Source organism: Talpa europaea (genome assembly GCF_964194135.1).
Source record: "Talpa europaea genome assembly, chromosome: 2".
NCBI classification, from domain to species: domain Eukaryota; kingdom Metazoa; phylum Chordata; class Mammalia; order Eulipotyphla; family Talpidae; genus Talpa; species Talpa europaea.
The window spans coordinates 87,928,918-87,953,425 of record NC_140068.1 but is presented as its reverse complement, the minus strand read 5'-3'; the positions used below and the strand labels follow the sequence as shown (position 1 = coordinate 87,953,425).

At 40.7% G+C, this 24,508-nt stretch overlaps 1 protein-coding gene across 2 annotated transcripts; it reads left to right on the top strand.

Annotated features, from left to right (window-relative positions):
* Positions 1–1,075: 1,075 nt before the first annotated feature.
* On the top strand, positions 1,076–24,459 carry POLH (DNA polymerase eta; the record flags this gene model as incomplete). Of its 2 annotated transcripts, XM_084228344.1 has the most annotated exons (10): positions 1,076–1,212; positions 1,460–1,594; positions 4,276–4,493; positions 12,039–12,205; positions 14,746–14,849; positions 16,549–16,668; positions 17,270–17,393; positions 17,947–18,012; positions 21,197–21,366; positions 23,568–24,459. In XM_084228344.1, 10 exons carry the CDS (start codon positions 1,076–1,078, stop codon positions 24,457–24,459), a joined length of 2,133 nt encoding a protein of 710 aa, XP_084084470.1. The 2 variants fall into 2 exon arrangements, with proteins under 2 accessions (XP_084084470.1, XP_084084471.1); XM_084228345.1 differs by lacking the exons at positions 1,076–1,212; positions 4,276–4,493 and having other exon boundaries at positions 1,477–1,594.
* Positions 24,460–24,508: the final 49 nt, after the last annotated feature.

Below are 24,508 nucleotides of genomic sequence, written 5' to 3'. Positions count from 1 at the left end.
GTGGGGGGTAAGAAGATTCAGCAGAGACAGAGTGGGGAACAGAACAGGCATATTGAGTGAAATACACTGCTGAGGGGAGCGGCAGGCGAGTCAGGAGAGGTCTGCTGTGCCATGTCGGTATCTCCCTGGCCTGGGATCGAACTCATGCTGCAGCGGCTGAGGATAGCTTCATCGGTTGCATCTTTTTTTTTTTTTTTTAAATAGAGGCATGTTATTTATTTATTTATTTGTTTTGTTTATACATGCACTGGGTACAGTCAGAAGCGCGGGAGGGTGAGAGAATTCACCAGAGCCAGAGCGGGGAGCAGAGCAGGCAGAAGGACCGAAGTACACTGCCGAGGGGAGCAGCGGGCGGCAGGAGAGGTCTGTGCGCCATGTGGGACCCTCCTCCGGTTGTGGCCGGGGAGCAGCCGGGGATCGAACCAGCGCTGCAGAGGCTGTGGGCAGCTTCGCAACCCAGCGCTCAACTGCTGCGCCACCGGGGAGGCCCTTCATCGGTTGCATCTTAATCCCTTATGCCACCAGAGAGGTCCCCCCCCCAATTTTTTTTTTTTTTTTTTTTTTTATAGAGGCATGCTTTATTTATTTGTTTGCTGGTTTGTTTGTTTGTTTTGTTTATACATGCACTGGGTACAGTCAGAAGCGCGGGAGGGTGAGAGAATTCACCAGAGCCAGAGCGGGGAGCAGAGCAGGCAGAAGGACTGAAGTACACTGCTGAGGGGAGCAGCGGGCGGCAGGAGAGGTCTGCACGCCATGTGGGACCCTCCTGTGGTGGCCGGGGAGCAGCCGGGGATCGAACCGGCGCCGCAGAGGCCGCGCGCAGTTTCGCAACCCAGCGCTTAACCGCTGCGCCACCGGGGAGGCCCCCCCCAATTTTTTTAATACTTATTACATTCCTAAAATTGTACCTTTTTGTAATTTTGCCAGCAGTGTATGAAAATGCCGATTTTGTTTTTGTTTCTGTATTCCCATGCTTATGGAAATTTGGCAGTAGCAGAATGGAAATAAAAATTTTTTTGGCACTTTGGATTAGGTGTCCTTTCTAACTGTGCATAAAATATTGCCTTACAGACAAATGGCTAATGGACAGGACCGAGTAGTTGCTCTAGTGGACATGGACTGTTTTTTTGTTCAAGTGGAGCAGCGGCAAAATCCTCATTTGAGGAATAAACCTTGTGCAGTTGTGCAGTACAAATCATGGAAAGGTGGTGGGTATGTATCACTGTTATTCTTGTAACTGTCAAGGATACTTGTAAGATACTGTACAGTTCTTGTGCTACTTTATAAGAATACATGACACTAACCTAGGTTCTATTTTTTGAGATTTCTGAGCTGCTGCGTTTGCGATTGAGTAATAGCATCTGTGACCAGAAAGTTTCTATTATTATATTTGTATTCTATTCATGTTAATTTTGTGATCATGAAACATTTTTCTGTTCCCCTTTTTCTCTAACCTTAGAATAATTGCAGTGAGTTATGAAGCCCGTGCATTTGGCGTCACTAGAAACATGTGGGCAGACGATGCTAAGAAGTTATGTCCTGATCTTCTACTGGCACAAGTTCGTGAGTTGCGTGGGAAAGCTAACCTCACCAAGTAAGAAGAAAAGATAGTTTAAGGGGAATAGAAATCAGAACTAATATTCCATGAAGCTAGGAGTTGGTTAGCTTTCAACTTTCTGTGTGAAATGAAAACAGATTTTGATATTGTGTTTGAGGAATAAATTAGAGTCATTATCTAACAATTGCTGCTCTTGACACTCAGTTTCTTAATGATTTAAAAATTGGATGTTATAATTAAAAATTAATGCCAATTCCCAAGTTCTCAGGTCAAAAGTCTTACCTGTTTGAAATATAGTTGACAATGAAACTAAGTTTTTCTAGAGAATGCTGAATCAGACTGATATTCTAATGCAATATTTAGCACTATTTGCCAGAAATAAGCAGTCTCAAACTAGAATAACATATCTGTTTTTGAACTGAGCTGTCTTTCTGCAAATTTTATGTTAGCCTTGGAGTGGGAAACATGTATATAGCCTATGGAGGTATATGTAAGTCCCAGGCTTTATCATTATTCTAATAGCTAGTATGTATTGAGCATTTGTCCATGTACTATGTACTGTATTAAGCTCTCCATAGCAATATATCTTTTAAACCTCATATAAAGTTGGTTCTAGTACCATCTTTCCCTTCTTCAGATCAGGAAACATATTAGAGAGGTTAAATAAGTTCACATAGCTAGGAAGTAGAAGATTGAGCATTCAATTTTTTTTAGATTCCAGTATCCACAGTTTCATAGTACACTATACTGTGTGGTGTGGTGTGCTTTGACTTGGGACTTGAGATATTGCTGAATTCACCTATGAATTAAAAGTCTGAGGTGGAGTTATAGACAACCTCACATCAGAGTTATTGTCAGAAGACAGATTTGACTGGAGTATAATACCTTAGCCCTAAATTAGAATCAATTTAGCTAATAGACATATGCTACATAGTTTTGAATAGAATTTTATGCTAATAAAGATAACATAAACTTCCTTGAAATTTATTTTGTTGACTTCTGAATGTGATTTTGAAATGCTATACTCTGCCAGCTTTTAACTGGATCATTTATTTTACTCTTAAGTTATTCATCAAGTAATGAACAAAGGCACTTTTAGAAAATTTAGGAATAAGTTTGTAGACCAGAAAGATAATAAAATAAAGCAATTAAAAATTATTAACTTTAGATACCTGATTATAAAAATAAAATTGTGAAAGTGCATATATGTTAAGTATTTATTAAATATTCTTAATAACTTGGAGTGATTTGCTCAAGAGGCTGTGAAGGAATAAATACTGCAATAGAATATCCTTTCCTGACTTTGTGTGTTAGTATGTAGTGCTCATAGTCTTGTGCAAGTTGATGCTTTTTTTTTTTAACTTTGAGGTCTGACTGCTCTCTTCTCCAAACCAAATAATTAAAAGAAAAAAAGCCAAATCATTTTGTAGTTCTCTGACTGTCACTTTAGAATGCTCTAGAACATTATACTTGTTTTTATAGATCTCTTAGTGAAGAGGTGCAAATATTTCTATTTTTGTGGTAAATAAAATGAGTTCAGCAGGAATAACAAACTAGCTTTAAATTCCATAGCAAGTACAAAGCAAAGAAAATATCCACATATTACCATGGAAAACTAGTTATACACAGCTGAGGAGCTGCTTGTTATGGTTTGAATAGAAGGTTTATGGTGAGATTGGTATCCCCTGGGGAAGGCAGTCTGCCTGCCCAGATACAGCAACCACATTCCAAGTGCTTATCTTCAACTTAATAATTTGAATGTTAGTTTATCTCCCAGGAGAAATAGAACTTTTCTCTCTCTCTCTCTCTCTCTCTTTTTCCCTCTTTCTTTCTCTCTCTCTCTCTCTCTCTGTGTGTGTGTGTGTATCCATGTCATTTTATTTATTATGAGACGTGCCATCCTGACAAATGTAGAAGCAGAATACTCTGCTAGATGTATAAAAACAACAGGAATCAGTGATCATAGTGTAGGGTAAAGAAAAAGTATCAGGCTTTTCTGCCCTTCCGCCATTAGGATAAATGAGGGAACCCTGTGGGCCTGAATGCATGCCTGATGGAGTGCACCTGGAGTGGGTACACCTGGGCTGAGAGGCTGGGCTTTTAAGGGCGGTGTCACGGGGACGCCAGCAGAAGCTGAGAGAAAGAGAAGCTGAGAGAGAAGCAGAGCCGTGAGAGGAACAGAGAGAACACGTGAGAAGGCCAGAGAGCCCAGATAGAGTGAAGACTTGCTGGGGGCTGGCAGGCCTGCCTGCCATGTGCCTGGTAAATCTAAATAAAAAACCTGCAAAAGCCACTAAAGACTCTGACGACTCCTTTACCCGGTCTGATGGACCATAGATAACCTGCTCAGTGCCCAGTCCCTGCCCCTACACATAGTAAAATGTTTTCTACTTAAAATGAGTGTGAAGCATTTTTTTTACATAGATATATTTGTGGCCTGGGTACTTTTTTTTTTTTTTTTTTTTACCTCGGTGTAGTTCTAGAATCACACTAAGAATGTTTGCCTCCATCGTTATTTTTCTTTCTGCTATCTGCCTGATCATTGACCCCCTTCAGTTGGGTTACTACCTAGTCTCTGTTAAGCCACTCCTCTTTTTAAGGAGACCTTACAGTGATTATATATGTCAGTGTTACATTTTGAGAGGGAGGAAATGGGGCTGACAATCTCAGAGTTGCCTCCATTTATTGCCTACACATGTAATCCTTATACTTTTTAGGTACCGGGAAGCTAGTGTTGAAGTGATGAAGGTAATGTCTCGTTTTGCTGTGATTGAACGTGCCAGTATTGATGAGGCTTATGTAGACCTGACCAGTGCTGTACAAGAGAGACTACAAAAGCTACAAGGTCAGCCTATCTCAGCAGACTTGTTGCCAACCACCTATATTGAAGGGTTGCCTCAAGGGTCTACAACAGCAGAAGGGACTGTTCACAAAGGTACTTCCATAACATCATACTGCTTCTGCTTCCTGCTTTTGGAACCTGCTTTGCTTGATCATACTGATCCTTCTTGGATTGATTGAGAGGAAACTTAAACTACAGCCTCAGTGAATCACAAGGACTCACATGGAAGGATATACAAATACTAATCTTTTCAGGTATATTAATTTTGAGAAGCTTATGAAATCAAGTTTCTCTTTAGATATAACTAGGATAGATAAGAGTTAGAAATATAAAATAGATGGTAGACTTTTTGTCATTTGTGGATTAATTTATAGTATTAAACTGTTAGTTTATTTCTTCATCATAAGGGTGAGCTTTTTTAAGGGAGACCAAGTTATACGGAGTTGAGTCACAAAAATGTAATGAATTCATGGCACATATTCATCAATGGGCTGTGCAAGGCTACTCTCACTCTGTTTTACTTTTCCCCTTATTAGTGATACATAATACTCTGGTACCCACTGATGTATTTGGTATATCAGATATATATGTGTGTCTTCATAAATTACACAGTCTTGCTTTGTATATATGCTTTTATAGGATAGCATTTTGGTATTTATAGATTTCATTGGATTGCTTTTTTTTTTTTTTTTTTTGTGGGACCCACGCTGGCAGCCGGGGAATGAACCAGCGCTGCAGAGGCTGCGGGCAGCCTCGCAGCCCAGCGCTCAACCGCTGTGCCACCAGGGGAGGCCCATAATTGGATTGCTTTTAATTGCGGTATAATCCATGGTAAAGATTTACCATGATTAGATCATTATCCTGGTGTTGAACTCCAGTAAGAAGTCTTAACTCCTCATGTTTATATGATGAATGCCTTCATTCATCATCTTTTGGACCTATGCGAGGGTTTCTCTGGCGAAATGTTTTCAGGAATGCTTGGTTATAATCATATACACATATTCTTAATTTTACTCAATACTGCCAGTTGCTTCCCAGCACCACTGTAACCAGGAGTAAGGTAAACAGGAATTACTAGTTCCCCCAGATTCCCACCAATAACCATTATTCTCTGATGTTTGAAAATATTTGCCAATGTGCTTGCCATAAAAATGATATTATGTGGTTTTGGTCTGTTTTAATTTACATTTCTCTGTAATGTAATGATTGAGGATGAGCAGCTCTTCATATACTTGTTAATCAATTGCATTTCTACTTTTGTGATTTTTTTTATGATCTTTTACTTCCCATTGGATTTCTTGCCTTTTTTGGTTGGTGGGTGGAGGAGATTTGCAAGAGTTATTAATCCTTAGTAATTAGTCCCTTGTCTGTCTTTGGCATGCATATTTTCTTTTAAAGATTTATTTATGCATGCAAGAACTGGGGTACAGGCCAGAGGTGGGGGGGGTGAGAGGATTCACCAGAGACAGCGTGGGGAGCAGAACAGGCAGACTGACTGAAATACGCTGCTGAAGGGAGCAGCGGGTGAGACAGGAGAGGTCTGCTGTACCATGTAGGTAGCTCTCTGGCCGGGGATTAAACTCGTGCTGCAGTGACTGCGGACAGCCTCATAGGCATGTCTCAACCCCTTGCGCCACTAGGGAGGCCTAGTGTGCATCTTTTCTCTCCCAAGTCTGTTATGCCTTAATTTTTTTTTTTTTTTAGATTTATTTATGTATGCATACAAGAACTGTGGTGTAGGCTAGAGGTGCGGAGGTGGGGGAGGGTGTGTGAGAGGATTCACCAGAGAGAGTGGGTAACAGAACAGGCAGATCTATTGAAATACACTGCTGAGGGGAGCAGCAGGTGAGGTAGGAGAGGTCTGCTATGCCATGTGGGTAGCTCCCTGGCCCAGGCTTGAACTTGTGCTGCAGTGGCTGGTGATAGCTTGATAGCACTGTCTTTAATCCCTGTGTCACCAAGGAGGCCCTGTGCCTTAATTTTGTTTATGCTATCCTTTGACAATAATTTTTATTTTACTTTCCTCATTTAAAAAAAAAAATGTTTGGCAGCTCCCCTACCCATTTGTGACTGACTATGCAGGTGTTTCTCTTCACTAGCCTTTTCTCTTTGCAAAACAGGAGCGGTAGCTCTCCTTCCAAGATAGCTCGCCTGTGTTTATGCAGGAGTCTCTTTTAGCACATCTGTCCCTTTCAGGGGCAGCTATTTCTGCTTTCTTGTGTTTGGTCAAGTGTCCCTTACTTTCCTTTTTTATAGTAACCTGCCCTTTCAGATATATAAAAAAAATTGCACCTCCCTGGTGGCACAGCGGGTTGAATGCAGTGCTGTGAAGCTGTCTGCAGCCTCTGCACCACGGGTTCAATTCCCGGCCGGCCAGGGAGATACCCACATGGTGCAGCAGACCTCTTCTGTCTCACCCGCTGCTCCCCTCAGCAGTGCTTTCAGTCCGTCTACCTGTTCTGCTCCCCGCTCTGTCTTTGGTGAATCCTCTCACCCTCCCACGCCTCTGGCCTGTACCCCAGCTCTTGTAGAAATAAAAAAAAAATGTTAAAAAAAAAAAAATTAGTGTTGGGGCCTCCCCGGTGGCGCAGTGGTTGAGCGCTGGGTTGCGAAGCTGCCCGCGGCATCTGCGGCGCTGGTTCGATCCCCGGCTGCTCCCCGGCCACCGGAGGAGGGTCCCACATGGCGCGCAGACCTCTCCTGCCGCCCGCTGCTCCCCTCAGCAGTGTACTTCGGTCCTTCTGCCTGCTCTGCTCCCCGCTCTGGCTCTGGTGAATTCTCTCACCCTCCCGCGCTTCTGACTGTACCCAGTGCATGTATAAACAAAACAAACAAACAAACAAATAAATAAATAAATAAAACATGCCTCTATTAAAAAAAAAAAATTAGTGTTTATTGAGGTAACATTGGTTAAACACTGTATGTGTTTGAGGTGTATTAGTTTACACCTCCTCAAATGTATGTTATATACTATACCCACCATAAAAGCACCAGTAATCCTCTACCATAGTACATTGACTTCCTTCCACCCCAACCAAAATTCTTTTAGTTCATCATTTTTTTACCTTTTGAACCTAGCTTTAGACATTTCTACCAGAAGTTCACAAAGCTATTCTTCTGGATTTTCTTCTATTTGCTTCATACTTTAAGGTCTTTGAAACATATGGAATCGATATTTTTATTTTACTTAAGGCATTGAGCCTCTTAATTTATTATTCTTAGAGTGAGTCAGTCTTCCCAGCGTTTATTTATTAAACAGTCTATTGTTTCTCAACTTCCCATATCTAAGTGGATTAGTTTTAGTGGTATCCCTTTAATCTCTATTCCTCCCCCAGAAACAAATTGTTTTGTTGTTTATGGTATAAGATAATATTTGATAAGGATTCCCTCTGTTTTTGTTTTTTCAAAGTTGTCTTAGCTTTTTTTTTTTAAAGATTTTTTTATTTATGCATAGAAGAACTGGGGTGTAGGCCAGAGACAGAGTGGGGAGCACAACAGGCGAATCTACTGAAATTCACTGCTAAGGGGAGCAGCAGGCGGCAGGAGAGGTCTGCTGTGCCATATGGGTTAGCTCCCTGGCGAGAGATGAAACTCATGGCTCAGTGGCTGAAAATAGCTTGATAGTGCTGAGATCCAACGCTTGCACCACCAGGGAGGCCCAAAATTGTCTTAGCTTTTTATGCGCCTTTATTCAACATACATTTTAGAATAAGTTAATTGAATTCCTCAAAAATTCCTGATGGAATTACATTGAATTTATATATTCAGATAAGAATAGCAATGTTAAATTATCACATTCATAATAATATAGCTCATCTTTTTTTTAGATCTTTATTGTTGTCCCTTTTAAGCTTTTTTGAGTTAGAAATTTTGATTTGTTGTAATATTTCTATTTTTCTGAGATATAGAATTCTGCATATTTTTTTATTTTAGTTGAGATAGCACATATGAAGTGCACAAATTGTGTGAGTATGCTTTGACTAATTTTTTTAAAGATTTATTTGTTTATTTATTTATGCATATAAGAACTGGGGTGTAGGCCAGAGTTGCAGGGGTGGGGGGTGACAGGATTCACCAGAGACAGAGTGGGGAGCAGTACAGGCAGACGGACTGAAATACACTGCTGAGGGGAGCAGCAGGCAAGACGGAAGTTTGCTACACCTTGTGGCGGCTGATCAAATTCATACTGCAGTGGCTGGCAATAGCTTGATAGTGGTGAGACTTAACCCCTATGCCACCAGGAAGACCCTCTAGATGCTTTTTAATGCTGCTATTATGATTTCATGTTTTTTTTTTTATTATATTTCTACTTGCCTATTGATGTGTAGGGGAATGATAAATGAATTCTTTCTAAAGTTCATCTGTGTGACAAAAACTCATGATATAATCTGCATAAAAGTACTTTAATAAGTAAAATTTATTTGATGGCTGAAAATATTTTATTAGACTAAAATAAAATAAAACTTCTTTTGTGATAATAATTAAGTTATGGGGCCTCCCCGGTGGTATAGGTGTTAAGTCTCAGCTCTATCATGCTGTCACCACTTTGGCCTGAGTTTGATCCCTGGCTAGGGAGCTAACCCACATATGGCGCAGCAGACCTCTCCTGTCTTGCCTACTGCTCCCCTTAGCAATGTGTTTCAGTAGATCTGCCTGTTCTACTACCCACTCTGTCTCTGGTGAATCCTCTCACCCCTCACTTATTCCCCAGTTCTTGTATGCATAAATAAAAATATATCTAAAAAAAAAACTTCCTAAAAAAAATCATAATAGTTCTAGGTACTAAATTAAAAAGAATCTGGGTGTTTTATTAAATTTTATCTAAAGTGGGCCTCCCCGGTGGCGTAGCGGTTGAGCGCTGGGTTGCGAAGCTCCCCGCGACCTCCGCGGCGCTGGTTCGATCCCCGGCTGCTCCCCGGCCACCGGAGGAGGGTCCCACATGGTGCGCAGACCTCTCCTGCCGCCCGCTGCTCCCCTCAGCAGTGTACTTCGGTCCTTCTGCCTGCTCTGCTCCCCGCTCTGGCTCTGGTGAATTCTCTCACCCTCCCGCGCTTCTGACTGTACCCAGTGCATGTATAAACAAACAAACAAACAAATAAATAAAATACGTGCCTCTTTAAAAAAAAAATAAATAAATAAATTTTATCTAATGTGATAAAAGTGGAATTCAGTTTGGTCTCCCAGAGCAAAGAATTCTACATCAGAGTCTTTCCAACAGGGTTTATATACTTTTTTCTGAACATTTTCTAATACATTTGATAATGACTATATTCAAAACAGTGTATCTGTTCTCCCCTTCATTTGTAATATGTACTTTAGAACAATTTTGTAACATTCTTACTCAGAAGAAATTTCATTAAAAAACTGTATGCTGGACATAAATCAAACGGAAATTGGATACAAATCTTTGTATCAAATTAATTTGGGGGAAGGGAAAGAACCATAAGGACATCTATTATTACTTGTAGAAACAATACAGATTTGTCCAGAAGCTCCAGAAAGTTAAGCTTATTTCTAGTTACAGTGGTGAATTTTTTCACTGCTGCCATGTTTTAAAAAATCAATGTAGGGCCCCCCCCTGGTGGCACAGGCAGTTGAGCGCAGTGCTGTGGGGCTGTCTGCAATACGGGTTCAATCCTGGCTGGCCGGTGAGATACCCACATGGCACGGTGGACCTCTCCTGTCTCATCTGCTGCTCCCCTCAGCAGTGTATTTCAGTCAGTCTGCCTATTCTGTTCCCTGCTTTGTCTGTGGTGAATCCTCTCACCTTCCCGCACGTCTGGCCTGTACCCAGGTTCTTGTATGCATGAATAAATAAATCTTTTTAAAAAAAAATCAACGTAGAGTTTTCTTTGCTGTTGATCAGTTGTGTATTATGCCTTTAGTAATATTGATAGAACTTGCCAGGGAACCTTGTGGGAAGGACCACTGAAGAATTGTTCTATTTTCTGATCCTGATAAAGCAGAGTTTATTATGCTGGAGACTCACAGATCCTTTAGTTCTTTAGATTCTTTAGTTCTCTAGGGAAAATACAATTAACAATAAATATGTGCTACTTAAAGGAGTTATGATATATAAATACTTAATGATATATTATGATTCAGTATTCTTCAGTATTCTGAGACCAGTCATAAATTTATTGATCATGATAAGGAAGATTTTCTTTGGTCTTAAGCTTTGTGTACCACATTTTATTATGTAGCTAGCTTTTTAAAATTAAACATTAGAATTGATTTTATAATGTTTTAAATCACTGGTTTTTAAGTTCTTCTGTTTTTGTTTTCTTGAGGCTATATATATGAAAATGTTGAAAGCTGTGGACCTTGCTTGTCTCAGAAAAATACATATCTACATATAAGACAATTCTGCATGCAGTTTTCTGTGATACAAAGATTGATCACTTTCTTTGCAGGTGACATGACCATGTTTATGGAAAAGCCTGAGGAATCTACCAAAAACAAAAAAAGCAAACTTGAATAAATTTTGGAGATTAGTAATGTTAGCAAGGCTGCGGGAGTCAATATGTAAAAATAAAAAATCACTAGTATTTCTGTATACTAAAATTGAAGAAAGAAAATTGAAATTTGGTCCTCCCTGGTGGCATAAGAGGTTAAGACGCAACCTATGAAGCTGTCCACAGCCACTGCAGCACGAGTTCAATACCCTGACTAGCCAGGGAGCAACCCACATGGCGCAGCAGACCTCTCCTGACCTGCCTGCTGCTCCCCTCAGCAGTGTACTACAGTCAGTCTGCTTGTTCTGTTCCCCACTTGTCTCTGGTGAAATCTCTTACTCCCCACAACTCTGGCCTGTACCCCAGCTCTTGTATGCATAAATAAATAAATCTTTAAAAAAAAAAGAAAATTGAAATTTAAAAAGCAGTAGTAGCATTTGTAATAAACACTAAATTCATGAAATTATTAAAAATAAATTTAACAATATATGCAAAAGTAGGTCAACGAAAACTGTAAAACATCACTGAGAAAGCGGATAGACAGTATTGTTCAGTATAACGGTGTTATAGGAAGACAAGTCAGCAAAGGAGAGAAGCAGTGGTTATGTATTTCCTTTTATTATTTTTATTTGTTTAAAGATTTCATTTCTTTTTTTTAATGCATACAAGAACTAAGGTGTAGGACAGAGGTGTGGGGGGTGAGAGGATTTACCAGAGACAGAATGGGGAGCAGAACAGGCAGACTGACTGAAATACACTGCTGAGGGGAGCAGTGGGTGAAACAGGAGAGGTCTGCTGCGCCATGTGGGTCAGCTCCCTGGCTGGGGACCTAACTCGTGGGCAGTGGCTGGCAGTAGCTTGACTGTGCTGAGACTTTAACCCCTGTGCCACCAGGGAGGCCTAAAAACATGTACTTTTAAATCATTGCTCATGAAAGATAATATAAAATATTTCTTGCAAACCAGAATGTTAAGGTTCAACTTACGTGGAGGCTAAGTCTGTTAGAATCAGTATGAAGAAGGTGATCTTTCTTGTTCTCAGTTGTCTAACATGGCTGGCATATTTTTGTGAAAATATACGTATCTAAGTATCTGAAATGTAAACATTTCTGCATTAGATAGCACAATTGAATAACATCCTGATTTTTAAAAAATGTCTAAATGTGATCTCTTAACTTTTTCAGAGGAGATAAGAAAACAAGGCTTATTTCAATGGCTTAATTCTCTTCAAATTGATAACACCTCTCCAGACCTGCAGCTCACCGTGGGAGCAGTGATTGTGGAGGAAATGAGGGCAGCCATAGAGAGGCAGACTGGTTTTCAGTGTTCAGCTGGAATTTCACACAACAAGGTGAAGGCTGATTTGAAAGAGAAACATGGGTATCTGCAGCTAAAGACAAGAAGGATAAACATGAGCGGGGCATTTAAATCAATATATATATACTTTGAAATGAGTTTCTATTTAAAATTCAGGTTGACAAAGAAAAGCCTAAGAAATTCTTTAACATGGGAACCAACATTGAAAATATACTTTGCTAAGAAGTAGGCTGAAAGTCACAGAAAATGCTTAGTTATATAGTTGCATTCAAAGTATTTCCTTAATTGACTGAACTATATAGGGAAAGAAGAAGGCTAGTCTTTGAACCTATTGTTCTTTTTTTTTTTTAAGATTTATTTATTTATGCATACAAGAGCTTGGGTACTGTAGGCCAGAGATGAGGGGGGTGAGAGAATCCACCAGAGACAGAGTGGGGAACAGAACAGGCAGGTTGACCAAAATACACTGCCAAGGGGAGCAGCGGGTAAGACAAGAGAGGTCTGCCTTGCCATGTGGGTTTCTCCCTGGCCACCCAGGGATTGAACTCCTGCTGCAGAGGCTGTGGATTGCTTCATAGTGCGGTGCTTAATCCCTTGCGCCACCAGGGAGGCCCTGGAACCTATTGTTCTTTTCCTGAATTTTTTTTTTTAATTTTATTTTCTTACATCATGGGTCATCTTTCTATAGTATGTTTTCCTTAGGTGTGGCCCTCCCACCTGTGATCCACCCATGTATCCAGCCCTGCTCCCCCATGTCTCCCTCCCCGATTCCGATGACTCCCATTTCTTCATTGCTATAAAATGTGCATTGATGGTCAGCCCACAGGCCTTGTCTTTTTCCTGGAACTTTGTCCTTTCCCTGGGTGAGGAGCTGCACTCCTGGACCCAAGCAGAACAGGCTGCTCCCAAGAGTAACTGTGAGGCAGGTAACAAGGCAGAGCACTTCAGGAACCTCTTGTAGGGCAAGTGTGTGGAGTGGTTCTCCAGACTCCTTGATTTTGGAACTTCCTGTGATGTAGAAGACTGTCTTGTTTCTCCAGACCAGTTCAGTCTCTGCGTTTCATGCATCCTCCTTCACCTTGATTGTCCCATTCATTTCAGTGATTGTCACATGATGCCTCTTCTGAATCTAGTAATTCTGGCTTTGGAAACCCTGCTCCACGCCAATGTCAGTGGAGAACTTCCCCAGTGGGGACAGACTCCAGTATGTGGTCAGTCCAGCTCCTCTTGTCTCCTTTCTGGTTTCTAGTCCTGCCCTGGGTTCCCAGTCACATCTTTGATGTTTTCCTCCCCCATTGGAAAAGGAGGACGCCCCACTCAAATTGCACACATCTCTGGACCAGGGGTTTGGTTCCCTAGCCCCCCCAGAGATATTGTATGCAAAGCTCATATGATAGGTTGCCACACCCCCTTGCTGAATTTCTTATGTGGAGTTGCCTGGGGTTTTTTTCATGTTTTAGCTTATTTCCCCTTTTCTAATGAGAGCAATAAGAGAAATGGAATAATAAAATTTCTTTAATGTGGACCACTATTTTGATTTAGGATAAACAGACAGTTCTCAGTTCAGGGGCAGAAAAGCTCCCTTTCTATTTAAAGTGCAGTGAGGGCTTGGGAACTTCATCCCCACTGACTAGGCTCAATAATTGGGCAGTAGCTGATTATCCTTGGTTACTTTCTCCCCCTCCTCCCAATAAGAGGGAAATTACCAAAGCATACCAATATAGTCATTTAAACCATACTAAAAGTTGCCTAGTAAAATTTCCTAAAGAATTTCTCCAGTGACTGACTGACTTTATTTTTTTATAAATTTATTTATTTAAACAAGCACTGGGTACAGTCAGAAGCGTGGGAGGGTGAGAGAATTCACCAGAGCCAGAGTGGGGAACAGAACAGGCAGACTGATGAAATACACTGCTGAGGGGAGCAGCGGGCGGGGCAGGATTGGTCTGCGCACCATGTGGGACCCTCGCCTGCAGCCGGGGATCTAACCGGTGCTGCAGAGGCTGTGGGCAGCTTCACAGCCCAGCACTCAACTGCTGCGCCACCAGGGGAGGCCCTCTCCAGTGACTTTAAAGAATGATTTTATACTTTTACTACTAATGATAATTTATGAAATGATACCACTAGAGTACTTTATTTTTTGAAGAGAGTTTGCCAGGATTTAATTTTTCATTTTTGAAGTCTCGTTTATAGTATAAGATGTTTGCTCTTGGAAGATGACTTTGAGCCTAAGCTTTAGTCAGTATTAAGTCTGGCAATCAAAATGGACTAACCAAGAAATGTAAAAATGTAGGGCATGTTTCAGCATTCTCATATGGACAAGTTAAAAAAGTTTTCTTCTGTAATCCCTGCTTTTATTTGGTTGAAGTGAGAGGGCCTTAAGGAATAAATGGGGGAGGCAAAAATGAGTAAAGGAAAACTAAGAATGGAAGCTATGGAAAGAACAATGAAGATTACAGCCCTTAAACTGTTTGTGTGTGTGTGTGTGTGTGTGTGTGTGTGTGTGTGGCATATTCTTCACCTCTCTGTGAGCATATTGATAGTAATGAAGTTTTTATACTTTCCATATTCCAGGTCCTGGCAAAACTGGCCTGTGGACTAAACAAGCCCAATCGCCAGACCCTGGTCTCACATGGGTCAGTCCCACAGCTCTTCAGCCAAGTGCCTATTAGCAAAATGTAAGTATTAAGGGAACACCTTAAATTTCCTTCATATACATGGAAATTATATTTCTTTCATACACATGGAAAATCCTTATGAAGGATTGAAGCCAGGAAAACAGGTATTAGGGACGCAGAGGGAGATAACAGAAAAATTTGCAAAACAGAGACTATTTCTTCTTTTTTGAAGATTTATTTTTAATTGTGCATACAAGGTGTAGGCCAGCGGTACGAGGGGGTAAGAGGAATCACTAGAGACAGAGTGGGGAGCAGAACAGGTGGATCTACTGAAATAATTGCTGAGGGGAGCAGTAGGTAAGACAGAAGTCTGCTGTACCATGTGGGTCAGCTCCCACGCTGGGGTTCAAACCAGTGTTGGCGATAGCTTGATAGCACGGAGACTCTAACCCCTGAGCCACTAGGGAAGCCCCCTGAGACTTTTTCTTAATGAACCTTCAGTCATGGATTAACTGTGGAAGCTACTTAATCTTGAATTTTTAAAAAAACCTGATTTTTAGCTATGTTTACTTCTCTGGGGCTTTTTTTTAATTCAAGTCTATTACTAAATAACAAAATTAATTGGACTTTCACTTTTCTTTCTTCTGATATCAAGGTGTTCAGGGCTGCTGAATTGCTGTCAAACTTGACATGAGGCAAAGCCAAACAAAATGAATGACTAGGTTGCGCCTACCAACTGTGTGTCCTTGACAAGGACTTAAAATACTGTTGAAGGGATATATCAGTTCAAAGCAACAGTGAAAGTGCTGTCACAAGAGTATACATGACTAATTGCTAAATGAATTGTATAGGTAGTTACCAAAGTTCACAGAAGGAAAGAGTATGCTGAGGATTTACGAAAAAGGATGTAATTTTGTTTTGAGATTTGGCTCAATTTGGAGAGTCAGATGAGACTAGAAGAACAAGTGAACACAGAGGGGAGAAAGGACAAGGTATTATCAGTGAATTGGGCCAAAAATTAGTTTAGCTTACTAATAAGTCACTGATAGGTGACAGAAATAGGGCTGAAATGATAGACTAAGGACAGATTTTAGGTAACCTCAGAGGCCAGGCTGACCTTTAGTCATAGAAATTAGGATTTGTTTTGGAATTTAAATTAATTTGTTTTGGAATTTGATTGGAATTTTAATCCCTGGAACAGTAAGTCCTATATAATTGAAAGTTTTGGGGCCTCCCCTGGTGGCACAGGCAGTTGAGCACCGCACTGTGAAGCTGTCCGCAGCCAGCGTGGGTTCAATCCTGGCTGGCCAGTGAGGGTCCCACATGGCATGGCAGACCTCTCCTGTCGTGCCCGCTGCTCCCCTCAGCAGTGTATTTCGTCAGTCTGCCTGTTCTGTTCCCCGCTCTGTCTCTGGTGAATCCTCTCACCCTCCTGGCCTGTACCCCAGTTCTTGTATAAATAAATAAATAAATCTTTTAAAAAAACCAAAGTTTTGTAGACAGTTGACTTGACAACTAATCAATGACTTTAACCTTTTGTTTGTGCTATTGTTAATTTTCTTCCCAGACCCTAACCTCCAAAGATACCTGAATTCCCATAACTACTTAGTCTTTATGCTGGAAAATTAATAGTCTATGGGACCAATATGGTCTCATTTCCCTTGAACCTTCCAGAGGGGTACTTACAAAAGCAAAATGTCTTATGTTCACTACTCACTAGATACTCATGGTGATATATAAATTCTTTGTCTCTTGTTAGCCGTAGTCTTGGAGGAAAGCTTGGGGCATCAGTCATTGAAATTCTTGGGGTAGAATACATGGGTGAACTAACCCAGTTCACTGAATCCCAACTTCAGAGTCATTTTGGGGAAAAGAATGGGTAAGTGATTCATAATACTTTTTTAACTGTAACTTTATGGCGATGCTAAATTCAAATATAGACAAAAGCATCTAGTAAAACCAAGACCTATCTTTAGATTAAAACATTTGTTCCTTGAGTAATTTCCTTGGTCCTTTCATTTTACAACATTAAATCACTATAGCATATCAGTCTAGATGAGTTTTTTCATACCTACAAGGTTGATAAGAATTATTACTTTGAAACTTGTATATATATAAGTACATCATTTATGTGTGCAAAGATACTGATATTCCTTTGTAATCCTGTATTTAGTCTGTAGTAAGTACCAAAAAGCATGATATGAATTAGGAACTTGTTTGATACTTTCCTGAAAATATGATGACTTGTCATTAGAAAACATGACCTGTGTTCCTTTCCTTGGCAGTATAGTACACTGAAATCCATTAGGAAAGCCAGGAATTCTGTCAGAATATACTTAGAGTGTATTTTTCCTTTTTATTTATTTATTTTTTTACTTTTTCCTTTTTTTAAATGAAAGGGTTAAAAGTCTAATATAGATGTTTTGCTTTAACAAAAGTAATCATTTCCTTCACCTTAAACTTTGCGATGGTTTTATTAGATCATGGTTGTATGCCATGTGTCGTGGGATTGAACATGATCCAGTCAAACCCAGGCAACTACCCAAAACCATTGGTTGCAGCAAGAACTTCCCAGGAAAAACAGCTCTGACTACTCAGGAACAGGTAGGTAGGCATTCTTGACAAAGCAGTGCTACTTAAGGGAGCAAGTGGATAGGTTTTGATAGCTGTGGGAGATTTAATAAGTTACATGGGACCTTTGTTCTATTAAGTATGAAGGGAAATGTCCTTTTTGTGTGTGTGTGTGTGTGTGTGTGTGTGTGTGGAAAGTTAACTAGTTTAACTTGTGACATAATACTTTTCCTTTATTTTAAATCTAAAATGAAATAAAATGGAACTGACTGAAGCTTCAAATGAATTAATTTTTTGGTAGGTGAAAACTTGGAAGACTTAGGATATTATGCATCAGGTTTGTCTTTTTTTCTCAGAACTGAAACACATGCTTGAAATTCACCTGATAGCATGCCAGCAGGAAAAGAAAACAAAAATATTCAGCTAGAGCAGATCAGAATACTGAAGATTTCCATGATCTGTGATAGCTCTGAAGGAGTTTGGTGCACATTTCCATTTGGGGGGAAAAATGAACAAATCCATCTAAGGTCTATAATAAACCTAGAGTTTTCAGATGAAAGACTAAAAGTCTCAATACTTCTTTTAGGTACAATGGTGGCTTTTGCAATTAGCCCAGGAACTAGAAGAGAGACTAACCAAGGACCGAAATGATGTAAGATTTTCTTCTTTATTCCTAGGGTGAACTTTGGGACTTAAATACCAGTTGTTCTTTATGAAGTAGAAACAAAGCTACAGAAAGATACTAGCCTAGTAAGTTTTGAGCATAAAACTCCCAGCATGATCATTGAAAGTTGCCATCTGTGAACACAAGACCTGACTAACCCTGTCTTCCTCATTACCATTTGCTTCCATTTGCTTAAGAATTTATCTACTTCCCCTGCAACCCTGAATATACAGTGGCTCTTCATCAGAATACAGCTTGACATTTAGGACATTTAGGGACTGGGCTGTAAATTATTGGACTTTTAGAGAGTATTAAGTCAAAGATTTGACACTTGATGATTACTTTTTTTATTCTCTCCTTAAAAAGAAACAACTAGCTTTGTTGATACATATTTTACATAACTTAAAATTCATCCATTTGTAGTATACATATATGTCTGTAGTTTTAGTATATTCCAGACTTGTTCATCTATGCCACAATTTAAGACATTTTCATTACCCAAAAGAGAAATCTTATATCCACTAGCAGTTACCCAACTCTAGGCAACCACTAGTTGCTCATTTTTGAATGAATTCGTTATTACTGAGTTTTAAGAGTTCTTTATATATTCTGGGTGCAAGCCCCTTCTCAGATGCAAATATTTTCTCCCATGCCCTGGGTTTTCTTTTCACTTTCCTGGTGGTATTGATATTTCCTCTCCTGTTGAACTGAGTCTGTAAGTTAACATGTACTCTTGGGAATCATCCAAAACTGCTTGCTTGTGCCTTTAACTGACTTGATGGAGAGTATTTGTGCTGTGGTTTGCAGCACAGAGGACAGGATCCCCACATATTATCTGTGTATTTGCATTATTTGTGCCCACTAGGTGTCGCTCTGTTCTCATCCCTTTTTATAAGCCCTTGGGGCTTTTCTTCCCATTTTTGTCTCTAGTACCATTTAGTAGGGATCCGTGGCTAATACATCTTTAAACTTAAAAGGACTTTGTATAAAAGTGTTCTAGTGACTTCCCTTTATACTTGTGTGGATTTCTTTTATCCTCTGGCTACTTCTCTGACCTTATCGCCCACTCTTCATTAACACTTCTCTAGCCTCCATTCCATTTGGCCTTCTTTATTTCACACACCAAGTAAGCTCCCATTTTAGCACTTTTGTATTTGCCATTCCTTTGGCTCGGAGAACCTTTGCTTCCTCATTTTATTAACTCTCTGCTCAAATTTCATTTTATTCAAGAGGTCTTTCCCAACTACCTTGTCACATTAGCACTTTCTGCCCTTCTTTGTCTTTTTTTTTTTTAAAGACTTATTTATGCATATAAGAAGCGGGGTACTGGCCAGATGCGCGGGGAGGTGAGAGGATTCACCAGAGACAGAGCAGGGAACAGAACAGGCAGACTGACTGAAATACACTGCTGAGGGGAGCAGCGGGCAAGACAGGAGGCTCTGCCGTGCCATGTGGGATCCTCGCCAGCTGGCCGGGATCGAACCGATGCTGCAGAGGCTACAGACAGCTTCACAGCACTGCGCTCAACTGCCTGCGCCACCAGGGGAGGCCCTGTTTTTTTTTTTTTTTTTAAAGATTTATTTATTTATGTGTGCAAGAACTGGGAATTAGGCTAGAGATGCGGGGGGTGAGAGGATTCACCACAGAGTGGGGAGCGGAACAGTCAGATGTACTGAAATACACTGCTGAGGGGAGCAGCAGGTGAGACAGGAGAGGTCTGCTGTGCCATGTAGATCACCTCCCTGGCTAGGGATCGAACTTGTGCTGCAGTGGCTGCGGTTTCATAGTGCTGTGTCTTAACCCCTTGCGCCACTAGGGAGGCCCACCTTCTTTTATTCCCATAGCACTCTGAATTCATTTCTGTCACATGCCTACTTATCAGAATACAGCTTGACATTTAGGACATATAGGGACTGGGCTGTAAATTATTGGACTTAAAGTCCATGTAATGAAGAAGTACTGGCACTTTTAGAGACATAGTATTAAGTCAGAGATTTGACACTTGATATTACTTTTATTCACTCTCTCCTTAAAAAGAAACAACTACAAGATCCTTGAATGCCCAGCCTTTATTTTGCTCTCTTATCTCTAAATAGTGCCTAATATATAGAAGGCAATTAGTTGCAGTTGCTTTTAGTCAACAAGGGCTTCACTTTGTGTGTCTCAAAATATACAAATCTGTATGAATTGTATTTACAAATTCAAATACCAAAAAGAAATGTTGCTGCTCTTGACTTGTCTTTAGAGATATTTCTTCTCATTGGCATCTTTTGATTTTTAAAAGTCTGTGCAGACTTCTCACCTTCACATATTCTGCCTCTTGACCTTTCTTTCTTGACTTGCTTGCATCAGCACTATTCTGATTCTTTGACTTCACTAAAAAGTGAGTCAATGATCTTGCTCTCTAGAGACAGGCTCACTGTACTGTATCTTCTCTGTGGATGGGCTGCAAGGAGGTGATAGCAGTAACTTCTGCTCTTAGTAAGTTTAAGCATCAGGGCAGATTAAACAATAGATCCCCTACTCAATCTTGACATCCTGGCTTGAATCTTTCTTTCAGACAATTACTGATATGTGCACTTAAGTACAAAATAGAATGTAGTACTATAGGTATTTGTTATAATCTTCCTTTGTGGACAAATATATATGAATGAAAATCAGGAGTCCATTTTCATTTCATCTTGTTCCATCACCTGTCATTATATCCTAGATATTCTTTTTTTTTTTTTTAAGATTTATTTATTTATACAAGAACTGGGGTACAAGCCAGATGCGCAGGAGGGTGAGAGGATTCACCAGAGACAGAGCAGGGAACAAAACAGGCAGACTGATGAAATACACTGCAGAGGGGAGCAGCGCGCGAGACAGGAGAGGTCTGCCGCGCCATGTGGGATCCTCGCCAGCCAGCCAGGATCGAACCAGTGCTGCAGAGGGTGTAGACAGCTTCACAGCACTGCGCTCAACCACCTGCACCACCAGGGGAGGCCCTATATCCTAGAAATTCTAATAATCCATCACCCAAATTATATTTTCCAATTACTTTTTACATTCAGAAATAGCATCAAAAAAAACTTGGCTATTGCCAAATCATTTTAATTTCTACTCATGTAGTTCAGAATATAGAATCTAGATGTTCATGCTAACTTTTTCTGGTATCCTTTTACATACTCAGAATGACAGAGTGGCCATCCAGTTGGCTGTGAGCATCCGTGTTCAAGGAGACAAACGTCTTAGCAGCCTGCGCCGCTGCTGTGCGCTCACCCACTATGATGCTTACAAGATGAGCCATGATGCATTTGCTGCCATTAGGAACTGTAATACTTCAAGAATCCAAACTGAATGGTAAGTTTCATTCTAGTTCATCTTCTCAAAGGAGACTTATTTATACCCTGTTTTAGCTCTACCTAGCTGGGGTCATGCACTGAGGGAAAGAACACAGTAGCAATACCAGAAACAAGGCAGCTAACTTGCATTTGGTGTATTCTAGTTCTAAGGCAGAGTGAGCCAGTATCAGAGAATGGCCAAATTGCACTTGGGAGTTTCAAGAATATACTTGGGAACTTCTCGACTACTTGAGTTTTGTTTCTTTGAAAAAAAGCAAATGCATTTTCTTTGATAATTAAAGTGACCTGTATTCATAATCTCTAATACCCCAACTCAGTTAGTGCACTAATAGTGTAATACTTAATACCATGTTGCTAAACACTTTAGTTATAAGGGAAAAAAAACCAAATACATGACTAGAGTATGTTCATTTACTGTCTAGACTAAAATTCTTTAGTTACTTAGCATGTCCCAGGTTGCAGTGAAAAAAAGTAGTCCAACAATGGAAATATATTTGAGAAAGACAAATTGGTTGCTTACTTAAATTTCAAAAATAAAAATTTACTTAATGCCTAAGTTATTGCTTCTCTAAACATAGGGGCACTGTAACACACACACACACCCCCACACCCACAGTTGAAGTCTTTTTTCTTTATTTGGATAATTTAATGCTGACTTCCCAGCATATTTATTTTTAAATATTGGACAATTTTACTGAACCTAATGATAACTGTAGTAACATGCTCATAAGAACCTTTACAAATTGGCAGACTGTAATTAATACCGTTCACCAGTAGTGTGAAACTTATTGATAGGGAAGCATCTAAATTGCCTGATTATAACACTACCCCAAAGCATGAAACCAAAGGATAATAAGATACTGTAATAATAACTTTAAGGTAATGTTTACTCTCAAGGGACAACTCTGTATATTAAAGCAAATTTCATCTTCATGTGTAAATTTATTTGGGTGGAATTCTATTCTCTAGAAATTCTAGATTTGAAAGCCTGTCAAAATTAGGAGTAGGTGGTGGCTTTTTTTTTTTATATAAGGAAAGTTTTTTTTTTTTTTAAAGATTTATTTATTTATACAAGCACTGGGTACAGTCAGAAGTGCGGGAGGGTGAGAGAATTCACCAGAGCCAGAGCGGGGAACAGAACAGGCAGACTGACAAAGTACACTGCTGAGGGGAGCAGCGTGCGGCAGGAAAGGTCTGCATGCCATAAGGAACCCTCCTCCAGTGGCCAGGGAGCAGCTGGGGATTGAACCGGCGCTGCAGAGGCTATGGGCAGCTTCGCAACCCAGCGCTCAACCGCTGCGCCACCGGGGAGGCCCGGTGGTGGCTTTTTTTAAAAAGATTTATTTATGCATAGAACTGGGGTACAGAATATTTAAACTGGAATATTTTTTTTAACTTTTTTTTTTTAAAATTTATTTTTATTTATTTATACAAGCACTGGGTACAGTCAGAAGCGCGGGAGGGTGAGAGAATTCACCAGAGCCAGAGCGGGGAGCAGAGCAGGCTGAAGGACTGAAGTACACTGCTGAGGGAAGCAGCGGGCGGCAGGAGAGGTCTGCGGGCCATGTGGGACCCTCCTCTGGTGGCCGGGGAGCAGCCGGGGATCGAACCGGTGCCGCAGAGGCTGCGGGCAGCTTCGCAACCCAGCGCTAAACCGCTGCGCCACCGGGGAGGCCCGTAAACTGGAATATTTTAACTGGGGAACAGAATATTTAAACTGGAGGGTCTCACATGGTGCGGCAGACCTCTCCTGTAGCGCCTGCTGCTCCCCTCAGCAGTGTATTTCGTCAGTCTGCCTGTTCTGTTCCCTTCTCTGTCTCTGGTGAATCCTCTCACCCTCCTGCGCATCTGGCCTGTAACCCGGTTCTTTTATAAATAAATAAATAAATCTTTTAAAAAAATGGGGGGGGGGAAATCTAACTTACACATATCTGATTTGGTAGGTCTTGGTCATAATCAGTCTAAGACCACCAAGGTGTGGTCCTAGACCAGCAACATCAGCATTTAGGAACTTGTTAGAAAGGCAAATTTTCTTCCCATCTCAGGTCTACCGAATCTGTGTTGATCTGGTATACCCCTAAAGTTTGAGGACTGTTGCACTAAAAATTTTCTCTGGTCACAGAGCCAGAATCCCAAGTAATTTACAAATTGAATCTGTGGCCTAGTGCTAATCTTCTTGTTCCTTTACTTTCTATACAGGTCCCCTCCCCTCACAATGGTTTTCCTCTGTGCTACCAAATTCTCTGCCTCTACCCCCTCCTCCAGCACAGACATCACCGTCTTTTTGAACAATGACCCAAGTTCTCTGCCCAAGGTGCCAATTACCAGTTCTGAAGCTAAGACCCAGCGAAGTGGCCCAGCGGTTACAGCCACTAAGAAAGCAACCACTTCTCTGGAATCATTCTTCCAAAAAGCTGTAGAAAAGCAAAAAGGCAAAGAAGCTTCAATTTTACCTCTTAGTGCTACTACCCAGGCCCCCATAAACAATTCACCATCCAAGCCCTCATTATCTTTCCAAAGCTGTCGTGCGACAGGAACTGAGCCCTTCTTTAAACAGAAAAGTCTGCTTTTAAAGCAAAAACAGATTAATAATTCAACATTCTGCCCCCCACAAAATGCACTGTCCCCCTCTAAAGAGTTGCCAAACTCTTTTCCAACAGAGTATCCAAATTGTGCCCCTGTATGTGAAGAGGTATTGAAACTAGGATCCCCTAAAGCAACTTCTGCAAAGATGGATTTGACTCAGGACAGCCCAAGCAAGCTTGTTTCTGTTACTTCCGAGTCTGCTCTAGAGGTGTCGCAGAAAGAAAGTACCACCTCAAGTCTTTTGGCTGCTGAAGACCAGGTGCCCTGTGAGAAATGTGGCTCTCTAGTACCTGCATGGGACATGCCAGAACATACGGACTACCATTTTGCATTGGAGTTGCAGAAATCCTTTTTACAGCCCCACTCCTCAAGCTCCCAGGTGGTTCCTGTCAGTTCTCCTCAAAGCAAAAGAAATCCCAAGAGTCCTTTGGCCTCCAGCAATAAACGCCCTAGGCCTGAGGGTATGCGGACATTGGAATCATTTTTTAAGCCATTAACACACTAGTGCTACCCTCAGGCTTGCTGCAGGGTTATAATATTTTCTCTGTAACCAG